This window comes from Nannobrachium achirus (genome assembly GCF_963921795.1).
Source record: "Nannobrachium achirus genome assembly, chromosome: 22".
In the NCBI taxonomy this organism is placed as follows: Eukaryota; Metazoa; Chordata; class Actinopteri; order Myctophiformes; family Myctophidae; genus Nannobrachium; species Nannobrachium achirus.
Window position 1 is genome coordinate 8545699 of NC_137829.1, and position 16694 is coordinate 8562392.

At 45.5% G+C, this 16694-nt stretch overlaps 1 protein-coding gene across 1 annotated transcript in view; it reads right to left on the reverse strand.

The window, feature by feature from the left end:
• The window catches only part of mycbp2 (MYC binding protein 2), a 97853-nt gene that overhangs the window by 62843 nt on the left and 18316 nt on the right, over nt 1-16694 (reverse strand). The window contains exons 4-14 of the mRNA XM_080753382.1: nt 13990-14143; nt 13593-13789; nt 11536-11778; nt 11119-11190; nt 10570-10666; nt 10411-10484; nt 6969-7107; nt 6652-6728; nt 2854-3058; nt 2244-2408; nt 1575-1733 (exon numbers count right to left, since the gene is read on the reverse strand). Of these exons, the coding sequence (XP_080609508.1) occupies nt 1575-1733; nt 2244-2408; nt 2854-3058; nt 6652-6728; nt 6969-7107; nt 10411-10484; nt 10570-10666; nt 11119-11190; nt 11536-11778; nt 13593-13789; nt 13990-14143 (1582 nt within the window). The remainder of the gene's footprint in view (nt 1-1574; nt 1734-2243; nt 2409-2853; nt 3059-6651; nt 6729-6968; nt 7108-10410; nt 10485-10569; nt 10667-11118; nt 11191-11535; nt 11779-13592; nt 13790-13989; nt 14144-16694) is intronic.

Genomic DNA, 16694 nt, shown 5'->3' on the forward strand with positions numbered 1-16694 from the left:
CAGAACACAATGAGGAAGGAAGACGGGGGAACTGTTAGGACTGCACCAAGCCAATATCCAGGATTGGAAATTACGCTTTCACTGCCTAAACATCGACCCTTGAAGTTCTGGTGACATGGCCAAAACAGCTAATTATTGCTATCAAATTAGCCAATTTTTTTAATGATGTCATGTACCCCCATGTTAAATTACCCAATCAAATTAATTTATTGTAGTTACTGTACTGAAAGTAGTACTTTCTGTACAGTAACGGCAATACATTAATTTGATTGGGCTAATATGGGGGGGAGGGGCGGAGTCGAGCATCCATATCATTATCTTTTGAAACTGACCCAACAAAAGCTGTCCGAGGTGTGTTTCCGACTTTCTAAACCAACTTTAAAACTATCAGTTCTAGGGGTAAAAATTATATAGCATTCGCTATAAAATCAATGGTTAGACCGATAAAAAAGTACATGTCTTCTTCAAAAAAGGTGTCAGAGATTAGTTACGAGGGTCAACACGCTTCTCCCCGTCTATGAGACGGTTTTGTCGGCCATACCCTGCTGTCTCTTGCCCTAAACCTGACTGGAGCACCCGGGACACCGGAGCAAGCGTAGAACGAGGGTCCAGCGATCTCCTCCTCCGACCTCCGCAGAGGAGGTCCGTGGCTCATACACTCTGTGTGTGTGTAGCCTGTGTGTGTGTGCTTTCGCGCGCGCGTGTGTGCGTGTGTGTGTGTGTACACACACAATAGCTCTCGCAAATAGCCGTGCGGTGCAGCACTAGCCGGGCTACACGCTAACAACAAGGTATCACGTTGTGCGCGGACGAAGTATACATTGCGCGGCACCGCACGACGGACGAAGTATACATTCACTACTAACTGATACGGCCCCGCCTCCTTTTCAGACTGTTTGGAGAAAGACCACGTGACCTACTGTATCATAATGTTAAATTTCGGCCGGTGTCGCCACTCCTTTAACACATTCCCCGCCATGTAACAATACCTTCGTACTCTCCCCTGCCTCTGTCTCCATAGACTTCCATGTAATTCATAGTGCACGGATCATGCACACCCATGCCTAGATAATGCACCACGTGTCTGCACATTGCTCACAGCTTTCAAACAAAAAAATCCGTTCAGGCATTCATGAGATAGCAGCCATTATGTTTTCCTAAAATGTAAACAAAGATGGCTGCCATGTTTGAAAGATGGGGTTGCTATGGGGGTTAAACATGCAATTTCGCGATTGCTATCATGCCTACTAAAGTTTTTGGGGTCCAAATTTTTTTTTGAAAAAAAATATTTTGATTTTTTTTTTCTCTGGATTATCGGGCCTGGCGGGGAAAGACATTGGAATAATCTCGGGACTATCGGGCCTGGCATGCAATGAGTTAAGGTGTTTCCTTGTGACAGTATAAGAAAAGGTGCTTAAATATGCAATGCTCTCTCTGTGTGTGTGTGTGTGTGTGTGTGTGTGTGTGTGTGTGTGTGTGTGTGTGTGTGTGTGTGTGTGTGTGCGTGTGTGTGTGTGTGTGTGTGTGTGAGAGAGAGAGATGATAGAAACAGATAATCTTAGATATTCTCTTACCTTTCCCTGCCTGGCTCATGGCTCCAGTGTCTCTGCCACACTGTCCCTTGTTGTTGACGCCAAACGTCCACACCTCCCCGCTCTTAGTCAGGACACAGGTGTGAGCCTTCCCCATGGCCACCTGAGTTACAAAGTGACCTTTCAGGTCTGTCACCTGGCCTGTAGAGGGGAGAGGGCAGGTTGCAGTTGAAATGCCATCGTCATAAATTAATGTGACATAAATGCTATGTACAAAAATGTTTGTGTGTAGAGAGAGCGTGTGTGTGTGTGTGTATATATATATATATGGTTTAGGCTAGCCATTTTCTTGGCCGGTCAAAGTGGCCGACAAGAGACTCTTTTTCCAGCTACACCTTAAATTAATTAGCTATAACGTAATAATGTCACATGCGTGTTCACATGTGCACCACCCAGCTGAACCACTACACACACACACACACACACACACACACACACACACACACACACACACACACACACACACACACACACACACACACACACACACACACACACACACACACACACACACACACACACACACACACACACACACACACACACACACACACACACACACACACACACACACAGAGAGAGCAAGAAGACAAGGAAACATTTGAAGTAGGGCATTGAGAGCTTGAATAGGCCCTGGTCCAGTCTACTCACAGGTGCTGTCGCTGTAGATGGCATCTTTGCCAAACATGTAGAGCTCTCCGTCCTTGGTGACAATACTGCTGCTGCCATTGTTGCAAGCTGTGTACACAGCAGTTTTGGTTTCCAGCTTGATCATCTTCTTAGGCTTGTAGGGTTTTGGCTGTCGGCGACTCTTGGCTGGAAGAAGAAGAAGAAGAAGAATGGCTTATTAATAGATAACAATTATTACGTAATGTGCCATGTTTATTTTGAGCAAGACATTTAACTCCTAACTCCTCCCCCCCTGCACTCAAGTCTGACCAGTTGGTTGAAGCTGAAAACATATTTCCCCTGCGGGATCAAATAGGTCTAAATTATTATTATTAACTTGCCGGAAGCTATGCCGTAAGACCCATGCTGGCCAGTTGAATAAAAATCCCCAACTCTTCCCATTCAGAATAAATATAAACTCTGTACCAGGGGTTGACACTAATATCCCAGAGGCACTTACAAAGTACAGGTCTGCAGACTGCACTTGCCCGAACGTTTTATTTACTTGCCACGCGCCGTCGGGCGACCGTTAGTGTCAACCCCTGCTGTACTATGCCTCAATACTGTAATTTGTGTTCGGCTGATGTCTTACTGGATTCTCCATCCTCTCCCTTGCTGGCGGAACCTGTGAAGAACACGCTGCCGTCTTCGGCCACCAGTAGGGCATGGGAACCATCGTGGCCCACAGAGAACTGGATGATCTTGGGGGACTTGGTGACGGGCAGCTCTACCCACTTACCGGCCGACGGCCCACCCTGCTTTATGCCCAGGCTCTGGTACTTCCCAGTGTAGTATATCTGGGAGAGGAGAACGGAGAAACATGGAAAGAAAACCAGGGGGTGGGTGTTAGTGAAAACCACAGAGAGGCTTACGCAATACCTTCCCTCACTGTGGCCGTTATTGATAACTGGAGGTATAAGCTCGCACACAACACTTGCTACACTTTATTAGCCCCGAGTGACAAATAGGCAAAAATACAAAGTGTAAAGAGAGGGTAAACAGCCGACACTAGCTCTGCCTGCCTGACAGCTCCCCATAAAATGATGAAACTAACAACCTGCAGCTACAGGGCCTAATTCACAACTGCAGAGCCTCTGTAGTCAAGGGACCACTGAGAACGAGAACAAGTGCGACGGCACAATCATTATTATCTCGACAATATACTGCCCTCAGCGCACAAACACACCGTGTGTCATTAGAACATTCATTGAAACAGTGCAGGGGCACTCGTGATGACGCATCTTATAGGGCTGTTGCTGGCGGTATTACTGCTCTCAACAGTCTACCATTCTGTCACACAAAATGACATAATCCCTGATGACACGGTGTAATGGTGATGGCAGAGGATTAGAGGCCATAAAACAGTGGAGTGAATCGCAGGCCTTTGACTTCTGTCATTAGCCATCACACTCCCAGACATGTTCTGTTACTGCTGAGCCACGGTCTCTAGTCCAGGTGACTGAAGAGTGTGAACTTTGTGCCGAGTCACAGGTCAGCTACTCCTATTTTTACTTGTCGGGCCAGTCTGGCGAGAGTAATCTACCGATAAGGCCTGCTGTGAGATTAGGCCTCAGTAACACATATGCTGCATTGTACAGTGGGGTTAACTGGTCTGTAGCTCCTATCTACTAAGGATGCACAGGGCACCACACCCACTTACCAGCACCACATCATCAGCAAACAGACAAACACAAACAGCACACCCTAACCACCTACATAGCTAGCATGCCTTTGAGTGCTAATACATATATGTATGCCAAAATATTTTTTAAAGTAGTTCCCTGTGCACAGAGTGATTTGGCATGTTACAAAGAACCCACAGTGAAACACATAGCTGAGTAGTGTACACAGGAAACCCCATGCCCTGGCCTTATGTACACAAACACACACATTACGCAATTCCCCTGCCATAACACCCATATGCACAAATTCCAACAGCCAACGTCTTCAGGAAAGCTCCTAGTTCAGTGACGGAACAAATCAAAGCAGAGTTTCAGGGCCCATGATTGGGACACATTTTTCACATGCACCCGTTATAGCGCCATCAGGAGGCCAACTTTGGCAAAACATTTTTTTTTGTAAATTTTTACTCCTACAGATGTTTTCCAAAAAATCCGCAAATCAGTACACAGTTATCTCTATAGTCATGTGATCGACACAGATCCGTCCCATTTTCCATATTCCATCCTGATGGGCTAAGATTAGCTTCCACATTTTGCATGATTGGTCCGTTTTGAACAAAATGCCTCATGAACGCAGCTTGTGATTTCCGTGAAATGTTGCACGCACATGCCCACTAGGCCAAGGAACAAATGCCACACTTTTCACATTGGCCTGTTATAGTGCTACCAGCAAGTCAATTTTTGCAAAGCACATTTTTGCAACAAAATGCCTCAAATCATGAATGCAGTGTCAGATTGCAGTGAAAGGTCTTAGAAGACATGGCACCCTTTTCACATTAGCCAATTATTGCGCCACCATGAGTAAACCAAGAATAAACTACCTGACCTGGCTTAGACCTGTGCTCCGAGGAGCTCTTTTTCTAGTTGTAAATTACATCGCTTTACAACAAACATGGCTGCAACTGCTGGGATTACAAGGATTTGAGTTCAGCACCACGGACAGCAACCAGGACATTTTGGAACTCACTTCAACTAATAAGCAACACTGTAGCTAAATTATCAAGTTAGAATGGTAGAATACTGACGACCCTTAGTACAAGCACAGATTCAATTTTGCGTAAGCCACTACGCCTAGTCGCCTACCCACCACTATTTGAAGGGGACTAGGCGAGCCTTGGTGCTCAGCAAACTCATCCACTATATGTTGTATAGACGTACTACAATAGATGAAAGCAGTGAGGGTATGATGAAAATTGTTTAAATGGGTCCACTGCACGCAGTTCAACATGTCAAGAGGCAGGGCCCACAAAGTGCGCTCAAGTCCTAACAAAATAAAGGTCTGTGTGATGTGACTGCCAGACCCCTGGAGTCCCAGGCCGGAGGACGGCCGCACCCGCCATAGTTCCTGTCCAACCCCCTCCCTCTCAGCCAAGTACCAGTTGATTTTGAGCGCCAGTGTTTTCACAATGACAGCTCCTGGTTTGTCTTGTAGGTATTGAGCAGTGTTGTGTATAGACCATAGCTGCTGCTTAGCTCAATGGAAGGAATAATCTAATCACTTCCACTTATTTAAGCAAAGAAGTCCCTTCATGAGCTCAGTGTACGCTCACAGCCCCTGGCCAGAGGGGAGTAGCCCATTGTGGAGCTGGAGCACAGTTCCAAAGCTCCACACTTAAAGGCAAGTGAGGGCAGGATTGTGGTGCATGGGTTCTAATCCCAAACCCAACGGCCTTTGCTGTATGTCATTCCCTCTCTTGCCGTTTCCCGTCTCTCACTAATAACATCCAATTAAGGCAGAAAAACCTTAAAAACTGTATTAATATTAATTAAGTACACACATATACAATATTGATTAAATGATATGACAGATTTCCTTTCTCCACCTGTTTCCACGAGAATTTACTGTGGAATTGTGTGTGGGACACGTCCGGAGAACAGCTGACATACAAGCTCACGTCGCGTCACAGATGCAACCGTTGTGAGCTTGTAGATCACTCTCGGCTGCGACGCCGGAACTGCCGCGCACCTTCTGCGCAATGCACGGATAGTGGATAGTTTAATGTTGGACAACAACAACTTAATAAATTACCAGAGGAATGTTATTATATAATACAATATATTAATTAATATAAGATCAGGCAAGATGCCCAACACGTGACAAAGATAAATGAAGGGGTCATATTGAGACAGACTGATATTCAGATGGATGGATGGACAAAGACAGACACACACACACACCATATCTCAGTCCTGAATTGTACACCTGTCCTATATTAATACACACGCAATGGAGCCTGCTCACTTAAGTGTTGTCAACTCACATTAATACACATTAACTTAATGATGTAATTTAAAGACAAATTAGCTTGTAAGAGGGTTTACTAAAACAAGGATATTTTAATCCTTTGCTATTTTCTAAATACATCTTGCTCCTGGGAGAGAAAATAAATAAGTCAGCGCTGTTAACTGTAAGCAGGTGTTGTGAAATCAGAGAGACTTTAGTTTAGCGGTACAAGGCAGCAAGGGAGAAGAAAAACTATCAAGTGAAAGACGTTTCTTTTTCACAGGTGCACCCTCAAAAGCAATAGCCCTGTCATTAGTGAGACCAAAGCACCGAAAGCACAGCTGCTTAGAGCCACGGAAGATGAAGGAAATGCAGATTGAAGAAATCAAAAGCAGATGTGTGCAATAGCAAATGTTTGCAACGACACACGCAGCCCCATTGTCATATTATTCTGCCTGAAAATGTACAAGAGGCTATGACTCACCTTTCCAGAAGCAGTTTTCATCAAAGCGAACTCCCTCCCGGCTCCAAGCAGCGCTGCCTCTTCGTCAAACCCTGTGCCTAGGAAAGTGAGACAGTTTAGAACCACTAGCATAGACAGTACACACAAACATGACATAAGACACGTTCTATGATTTATAAATGATATGCTATGTAACACAACTTTCAATCGTCATAGACGGTTTACAACTATTTGAAGCAAACGATTATGCAGCCATGGGTATGAACATCAGCACACACATGCACAATCCAATAGCAAGGACCTCAGAATGACAGCCAGAAAAGCAATGCGTGACATACTAATAATGTGCAAATCCTTCTCCAGGTCGAACAGAGAGATGCCACAAGCGTGCAGACATTTCCTTGCCAGCTTCAGCTGCAGTTCCTGCTGCAGGGCCGGGTCCGAGCTTGTAGCGTAGATGCGCACCACAAATCCGTCCTGAGGGAACACGGACAACAGGGCTTGTTTAGCTCCATAACAATATTACAATAGTGAAAATAGCCGATCTACAAGCTCCCAAGTCGATGCATTGTGTGAGCTTGTAAATCTGCTATTTTCACTACTTTTGTGTAAGAGTTACACAATACACATTAATTTACAAAAAAAGGGGATATAACAAATAACATATTGAATCTTGAAACATTTACTCAACACATCTTCACACGTTTAAAGTCAAAGAGATACTTTGATATGGAATTTAATACGAAACCTAACCTCTGAACGTGGTGGGTTAAAATGCGTTAGAGCTTGTTTGATTTGCCTCAGGGAGACAGTTTGGACTTTTACGTTAGGTCTCTTACATAAAAAATGAGAACAGACTGTAGTGTAAACCCTCAGCACTGGCTAGCTGCTAGACTATAGAACACAGCTGAACTTTGGTTGTGCGCGAGGTGCGTGAGTGAGAATGAGATCAGTACATGGGGCACACCCAAAGTTATAGCACATGGCCAGCACATACCACACACCCCACATTCTCCCTATGGACTAGAATGCCACAGCACACATCTAAGGTGCTAGACCCAGCCTGTGGTGAGGATTGCTGAGTTGGTTTTCAATAGCGAGAGGCATTGAAAAAAGTATTATACCATGGAATTGGATGGGGTTATGCTCATCGCAATTTTGGAGAATACTGTAATCCATGTGAAATATATACTGTATGTCACAGTTAGTTTGAGATTCAGTTAGATTGAGAACAGGAGCGCCAGTTTTTGGGCACAAGGGGGAGCAGGCGGCGCCTCCTTCGGGGAACCAGGAATAATTTGACTGAGGTTAGGATTAGGGTTAGGTTTAGGCATAGTTTTACTGAGGTTTAGGCATAGTTTTACTGAGGTTAGGGTTAGGTTTGGGGTTAGGGTTAAGTTTAGGTTTAGGCATAGTAGCATTCACCAGGTTAGCATTCACCAGCGTCGGACTAATGCAGTCAAATGCTCTACCACTGAGACATGGGCTTCTTCCACATCCAGGTGAACTTCTTCCACATCCAGGTGAACTAAAACAAGCGCTCCTTTCCCAATCTAACTGGTTTCTCAAACTAACTGTAACATATATACTCTATGTTGTCTCCCTCCCTTCTACTGAGACATTTAGATCCTGTGTCTAGGTTGGACACGACATTTGACACTATCCTGTTTCTGGTTTGACACAATTCAAATTCTCCCCATAGCAAGCAGGCATGCTCTATTAGCTCAGTGGTAAAAATGTCAGGACTTGTACAGGAGACCCGGGTTCCAATACTGGGTAGAACAGGACATTTACTTAGTGAAGCTTTAACCACTTAAAGGGATCGTTCACCCACAAATTGACTCTTTAATTCCATCGATTACTCGCATGGAGACTTGAATTCATGGATATTTCTTTGTTTTTGTCACATTCATAAGCCAATTTGAGGAGACTCTTTGTCTCTCCATAGGGAACAAAGCAGGCTCTTTGTGTCTCCATAGGGACCCACTGCTATCCCTTTAAGCCCAATTAAAGACACTCAAAAATGGTAGCTCTATGAGCTCACACCTCTTGCCAATACCATGGACATGAAATCAGTGAAATATTAGTTGATACATCAGACAAACAGATATATCTGTCGGCTCTTCTTTTAGATGAAGAAGAAGATCTATCAATTCTCCTTTTGGTACCGCAACCGTTTTTCTTTTTTAGTAAGGGCACTACAGCACAATTAGTGAATAAATTAGAGTGCATATGGGAACTGTTGCCATATCCCTCATACTGTTGTAGCTCAGTATATTGACTGGACATGAACTGACGCAGCACAGCCCATGACAGCCAAGCAGGGATGTGCTTTTGGCAGGCTGCTGGGGGAGGGGGCGTGGCTGTGAAGGAAGATGTATAGGGGAGAGTTCGGGTTCTGCAAGCAGAATAACGAGGGGAAAAGAGGAGGAGGTAAAAGGGGAACAGTAGAGAGGTAAAGGGATGGATGGAATGAAGGCTAGGAAGCAGCGTTGAGGGCTCGGCCACTTTCATGGGGTCACGATGACAGATTTCCTCTGTTGCTCTTTGACTACTGTAGCACAGAACGTGTTCTTCTCTCTTATCAGCTCGGCTGCCTTGGATGTATTCCATTCCCTTTCCTCCCTTTCCCTTGGCCTCATATTATTTACCCACATCATCGTTTCTTCCCAGCATTTGCCGTCCCCTGGTCTTTTTATCCTCTTACATCATCCTCTCTTTCACCTCTGCAGGAGGTCTGTGTAGTGGGTGCACTGGCTGAATGCACAAACCAATACGTGCTGCTGCTGGGTTGCTGAGGAGTTTAGCCCACTTTCTCTTTCTCTCTCTCTCTCTGTATCCAGCTCCCTCATTTAGCCCAGGGGCTGCTACCCGGGAGGAGGACTGGCTGTGGCGGGGTAGATGTATGAATTTCACATCCTCCCCTCCCCCTCACTAGTACTTATGCAGATATCTTGCATGCAAGATTAAGCCTCTGGAGAACGGCCACATGCGGTTCCACCCCCCTCCACTCACACCCTTACATCGCCACTCCCACACACACACACACACACACGCAGGCTCAGACACACTCCGCTACCCTTCTGTGGCACAGCTGGCGCTTGCTCAGAGGGTCTTTCCTTCCTGAGGCCCAGCCATTAGGGGCAGAGAGAGTGGCAGTGACATGCATCACCAGGCATGGCCGAGAGGAGCGACTGGCTACTAAACGTGGTAAAAGTTTAAAGTCTGCTAGTAAGCATACAAACAACAGTCTTAGAGGAAGGAAGATCGTGAAACCCCAACAAACATACACCTCATCTGTCCTCCTCCGTTTTTTGTCAAACAAATCTCCATCACAGAGCTGTCAAAGACCTCACTGCCAGGCTGGCTGCATCGGCGCACACAAGAGATACGTGTCACGCGTCAATAAGGGTGGTGTGTGTGTGTGTGTGTGTGTGTGTGTATATGTTTCTGCAGTAAGCACGCTCTCAAGATGCAGGGAGTGAACAGCATTTCCAGCTCCAGAGATGGTGGAGCCATTCAAACACCAGGCATAATAATAAAATCAGTCCTCCTCCCATGATGTCTGCGGCAGACGGGGGCTGGCGCGACAACGCTAGGATTCTTATTAGATTCAATAACACAGGATCACGGGGGGAGGGGGTCGTCGGAGCTCTGGGGATGTATTCATTCAAATTAAAATGTCCTGCCTACACTTTTTTTCTTATTGAAGGAGCAGGGCTCAAGGTGATGACAGCAATTATGGTGACAATGGTCAATTGTGAGAGCATGTTAACGTACGTCTTTGCAAGCCGCGATCTGGTTGATGTACTCTCCGTCGGTGAAGACAATGTTCTGTCCGTCCGCGTGTTGACCTGGCAAGGAGAGTAGGAACACAGTTGGCTTAAATTGCAACTAATATTCAGTCAAACCACAGGCTAGATGGTGTTTTCCCTGTACCTGGCATGGTGACGGTCCCCTCATGCTCCAAGGTCTCCGGGTTGATCTTGACGGCTGACATACTATGATTACTTGTGTCCCGATACAACAGGTAGCCCTGAGGACGTGAAACAAGATGCCATGAAAATCCCCCAAAGCAATATGGATACATGAAATGTAAAAAAATAAATAACTGGGAGTGACAGTAGCTTGATAAACATATCTCATCATCTTCACATATTGGCTTTCATATACGCCCGTTGGTCAATTTAGCCTTGAGACTTTTAGCTCCTTGGAAAATAACACAGAATGTTTATAGATACGTTGTGATGATTAAGCATATGTCCTATTCTCCCAGAGGGCATTGCTAGAGTACACACCAAGAACTATTGACCGAAGGCCTTGAGGCTACCCAATTAACGGACTTGTTAAGTGTCAAACTGGTTCAAATTAAATCAATAAAGCAAGCAAATACCACATCATCATCCTGGTTTAACAACATCTAAATTTCAAATTACAATTGAGATTCAATTACAATTTAAAATACATTAAACGGGATAAAGACTGCACCTGAGCAAAGCCCAACCATGATCTCTTCTCCTTCCGATTCCTGATGCGAGACGTGGAGTTGTACACATGACCCTATAGAACATGGATCTTATGTCAGCACACAACCGCAAACACAAACCTTAAATGAGTGATAGCAAAAACATCAAAAGGAATGGCAGAAATGGCAGTTAAACTAAACTATTTTCTTGCAGGTAGGATTAAAACACACAAACACTTGGCAAAATGTTGTGGAGATGCTGCAGAGATTATCTCTTGAGCCACCTCCGCAGAGGACTGAACATAACAGCTATCCTTCGTGGACAATGTATTTGTGTCCATGTTATAAGCCCATTTTCAAGACACAAGTGACATACATTTTCTGTGCAGTACAAAAAGGCATGCACACACACACACAAACTAAATGGCTATGCGGTGTACCCTGACAGTTCCGCTGTATCCAGAGCCCACTTTGTAGAGCCCGTCCTTGCACAGTAGGTAGAGGAAGGAGCCATCGGTCTGTAGCAAGCAGCGCTCATCCTCATCGATGGAAACCTCCTTGAGGACCCACTTGTTCATCAGCGCTGCCCGTTTGATGCCATTCCCGAACCAATCCTGGATCTGGATCTTGCCAACCAGCACAGCCTGGACGCTCCTCTGCAGTGCATTCAGGATGGTGGGTACCTAGGGGAGAGGAGAGTTTAGGAGGCAGTGAGGGGAGGAGGGAGGTTATCTCTGATGTCACTGGGTTCTGGGGTCACTAAAAACACCTCCAATATTTAGACTGGGATTTGACCGGTGAAATCATCGAGGCTATTTTCTGATTTATTTTACATTCTCACTTGAAAAGCATCACTACAGAAGAGTTCCATCTCATCTCTGGGAGTGAGTATAAAACAATACAATTCTAGTAGTATCACTGGAAGGCTGGCCATTTCTATTTTTCTTTCTCCGCCTGACTAGTTTTACACCCACTCCATCACTTGCTGGCAGCATTTACACACTCTGTTGAGCTCAGCATTCACACGTGCACAGTTGCACGCACAAAAATGCACACATGAAGTGTACAACACTAAAAGCACACACTTCCCGACTGCCTGCCTGCCATTGTGATGACTCACACTACAGTCAGTGCCTGGTGGCTGAAGATCCAGAGGAGAATGATGGACCAGCCTCTGTGGTCTGGCCAATCAACCTGCTTCCCATGTTATAAGAACGCTCAGCAGTTTCCTGCTGCACAGAGCCAAAGAACACGGCACTGAACTAAAAGAGGAAATATTATAATTTGGTCCCCACTCCTTTGATATATGTCGCTGTATATTTGCACATTATGAACAATATGCCCTTTATGAGCAGTGAGCCTTATTAGTACAGCGCGCAGGGAGCAGTTAGTGGACAATAGTGATGTGTCGATCATGAGTGACTTGTTCATAAGAACAATCACAAGAAAGAATCATGAACGATTTGATCATTTCCTTAAACGGTTACGTTCACGCTTTCGTACATATCACCCGTGCGTTCCCCCAATAGCCCTCGACACAGAGAACGGGAGGGCAGGCTGTATGCGTGATGTAATAAAAACGCTCCCGTGATAGTGTTTTTCATGGGACGATTGCGCTATCAACGGTGAACGTGAAGGAATCATTTGAACGGATCATTGCCGTGCAAGAAATGATTCATTCACTGAAATTATCTTTTTTTTTCCACCACTAGTGGATAAGTGTTTTGCTCAGAGACACTTCCAACACATAGACCAGGATGCGACGCAGAGACTTTCTGTTTCCCAGTCAGCCTCTCTACCCACTCAGCTACGGCCACTCCTAGCAGTACTGCAGGATATTAACATAAGACAGCAGGGAAGACCCCCCGTACTTCATCAATTCAAATATCCCCCATGTTAATATCCCTGGGTAAATCGGCTGCTAGTGATAATGGTGTGTGTTTATTACAAGTCACCTCAGCACAATTACTTTAAAGTAGAAGCATTAATAATTCTGCATGCAGAGGCGGTTAAGTGGACAATGGTAGCCTACTTGCTGAAAGTGCTGACTGACCAGGCGATGCCATAAAATGCACAGAGGAGAAATTTGTATGAAGCAACAAAAAAAAGTTATTCCATAAAACCCACACACGATATGCATACAAGGCTAATGCAAATAGAGAGGAAGAACGTGGAAGAGAGAGGAAAAATAAGACACAGAGAGAAGAGAGAGACGGAGATCAAAGGCAAACAGAGAAGAGAGCTGGCTACAGTAATTGGCGGAAGAATGCAGGCAGGGTAACATAATAAGACAGGAGACTCAGAGAGGCTTGACATTTCCCCGATTCAATTTGGGTGTTTCTGCCGCTGCTCTGCTGCACGGAGGAGACAGAGGTTACTGTAGCCTCATCCAACTCTGCAGCCAACTGAAGTTTTCATGTTAAACCAAAGGAACATCCTCCACAAAAGAAAGCACAGTGTTATGTGTGTGTGTGTGTGGAGGGGGTTTGGGTCTCACCTGTATGGTCTGGCATGCGTGGCTGCCGTTATTGGTGAGAATAGCAGAGACAGCCTGGAGGGTCTTGCCAGTGTCCCCCCAGGACACCACTAGGCTGAAGAGACAGGCACAAGACAGGGCGGTGAGGGCCTGACCTGTGGGGTCGTTGGGCCCCGTGCTCCGCACTGTGGTCTCCAGAAGCAGCTGGAACAAAGACTCTGAGGAAAACACCAGGGTAGAGGGGGAGGTCAGAGTGTCAGTGTGTGTGTGTGTGTGTGTGTGTGTGTGTGTGTGTGTGTGTGTGTGTGTGTGTGTGTGTGTGTGTGTGTGTGTGTGTGTGTGTGTGTGTGTGTTTCTGCATGCATGTTCAGTGTGAGCTTCAGTGTACGCCTTGCGTTCATGTATATTACTGGTTTACCTAGCACATCGGGCGGCTCGGTCTGGAAGCCTTCAGGCTGTTGTCCCTGCAACATGTCCAGCAGGGCCTGCAGGCTGCGCAGGCACAGCGAGGGGTGAGAGAACCGCGTCTCCTTTATCAGCTCAAACACCCCACACAGTCCGATACCAATGATCTATATGGACACACAGGGGAGGAGCACACACCACAGTTAGGGCACTATCAGCGCAGCACTGTCACCCAGCCAGAGCATGGTCGCTAATGGAATCTACATTTAAGAATGTATCTTACCGGCATCACATCACTTTAGCTGCCAAAATACAGTACAGAAATCTTTTGTTGACATTGTGTTTTGGTGGTTTTTGTGCCACCGACACAAGATGAAAAAAGGACCACATGCCACCCAGAGCAAATGGGAGAGAGCAAGACACATCGTCAACAGAAAACCATACACAACTCTAATAATGCACAGATTTGGGAGGTTCGTTTTGAGTCATCTCTACCTTCAAAAGAAGTTTTTCCATGCTTGTCCGTTAACTTAGTGTCCTCAGTAGGCTATGTAGATGTGCCATTTCAAAACTTCATACGTCCTGCCATTGGCCAGACATTAGCCTGGTTCCAGACCCTGAATCGCTAGCCACACCCCTTTAAATTTTTGTTTTCGGCGATTCAGGGGTCTGGTGGTGCTCTCATTGAAGAGGTTTTCCTCATTTGGAAATCCGCGAATCAGCGTCGCTTCAACTCGATTACGTCGGGGCCTGTGAGCAGCGTGGGTGGGGTTTTCCTAGAACTCGTGTGCGATTCCAAATAATGCAGTGCCGCCGCCGCCGTACCGTACCGCACAATTGCGGTACATCGCGTCGCGGTAACATGCGATCATATCGATCTCACTATGAAACATCAGTAGCAGACATGTTTTGTTGTGTTTGATTACTAGTTTGTGGCGCTCCTATTCTGCCTGTTTCTTTGGTTAGCAAGTAGCAAGCAACAGGCTAGCCACAAGTAGCCAGCCACATAACAACACTGCATCATCTGCGTTGCTACTGTCAGGTAGGGAACCAATCACAGAAGACTGCCTCTTTGGCAACGCCCATCCCAGAAACTGCTCTGGAGGGAAGCACTTTTAGACTGAATAATGTCAATTCAGGATGAGTGTCAGGCTAGCCAGACATTAGATTTCTAGTGGATTGGCAGAACATTGAGCTTGTAGATCATTTGGCTATTTGTATGACCTTCTCTGACTTCCAAGTTTAAATCTACATATGAAGGAGTTGGATTCTGCTTTCCAAAGGGAATGGAGTAGTTTCTTGCCATTTGCGGGTTTCTGCAAAAATATGCTCCATTCTACATAAAGATTTGAAAGGCAAAACAGGGAAAGAAACCTGTGGAAAAAAAGCATTTGCAGGACATTTTCAGGAAAAGAGTAGTAAAGCTTGAACATCGGTATGTCATTGTTACTGAGTTTAACTTTCAAATACCTGGAACGCGCCCGAGTCGCGTTAGATTTTAACCACTTTAACCATTATTTTATGCTTTAACTTTAGAAAAATAGCAGATATACAAGCTCACAGCGCGGCACCGAGTGCCGCGCTGCGAGCTTGTAGATCTGCTATTTTTGAAAAATCGTGAAAATGAGTGCAAGTCTTTGAATATCTTTGACGCGATCTTTGACCCGACTTCTAAATCCTTCCTCTGAATCAGTGGTTCTCAAAAATGTTCATGTCAAGGACCCCCAAAATGACAGGTATTTGGCCACAGACCCCCATCTCAAAATATGTTGTTCCAGGGACCCCCAGAAGCAGAGATTTGACTTACAAACGTTTGCTTTGAAAAATATATATTGAAAGATTTGCATACATTTTCATGATTTTTCAAAAATAGCAGATCTACAAGCTCGCAGCGCGTTGTATATAGCAGTCAATAATCCTAGGCCTAAATGAGTTTAACTTTCACTAACTACCCTCCAATTGTATAATGATCAAACAACCCCACTTGGCAACGGGACGCCATTAGAGTTTGGCCTGGAAAAGTCTGCCTCAGATTCCCTCCGTATATCTTGTTAGTATGAATCAAATAAACAAAAATGTCCCAGTCTATGTGTTTCCCCAGTCTAAGTAAAGAGCTTGTTTTGTGGCATCACAAACAAAAGAACATAATGTTGAACTAACAGCATTCTTCTTTACAGGGTTTAAAATTGAAAATGGTCTCTGTGTCTGACCATGACTCTAGACATTTGGTTTGTTGTACAAGCTGTGGTTGTCTGACTCTAGAGCAGGGTGTTCCACAAATGCTGGGCTGCCCGCCGGCTAGGTTTACATTATCACATCTACAGCCGCCCCATTTTCACTGCCTTTTTATATTTTGCGAGGTGCCCCTCCTTTCTGATCGCCCTTGGTCCGTCGTATAGCAACTAGAATTTCGTCCGCCTTCGGCAGCCTCATCCCAGTATTCGCACGCTTCGTGTGCTCACACAAACACACACACACATGATACACACGCACACAGCGCGTAAAGGTCCATTTGGTAACATGCATTTGCAGGGAGGCGCACGTTAAGTTTGTGGCAGTTAAAGCATTGTCTCGCAGCCACACACAACACACGATGCACACGCACACACACACAAAGCGTGTACGGGTCCATATGCACGCTGCTCCAGCGTGTTTCCAAACAGCGCAACGACTCTTACGGCCTGAATGACTTGAAGTGGATGCGAAGTGGGCGTGCCG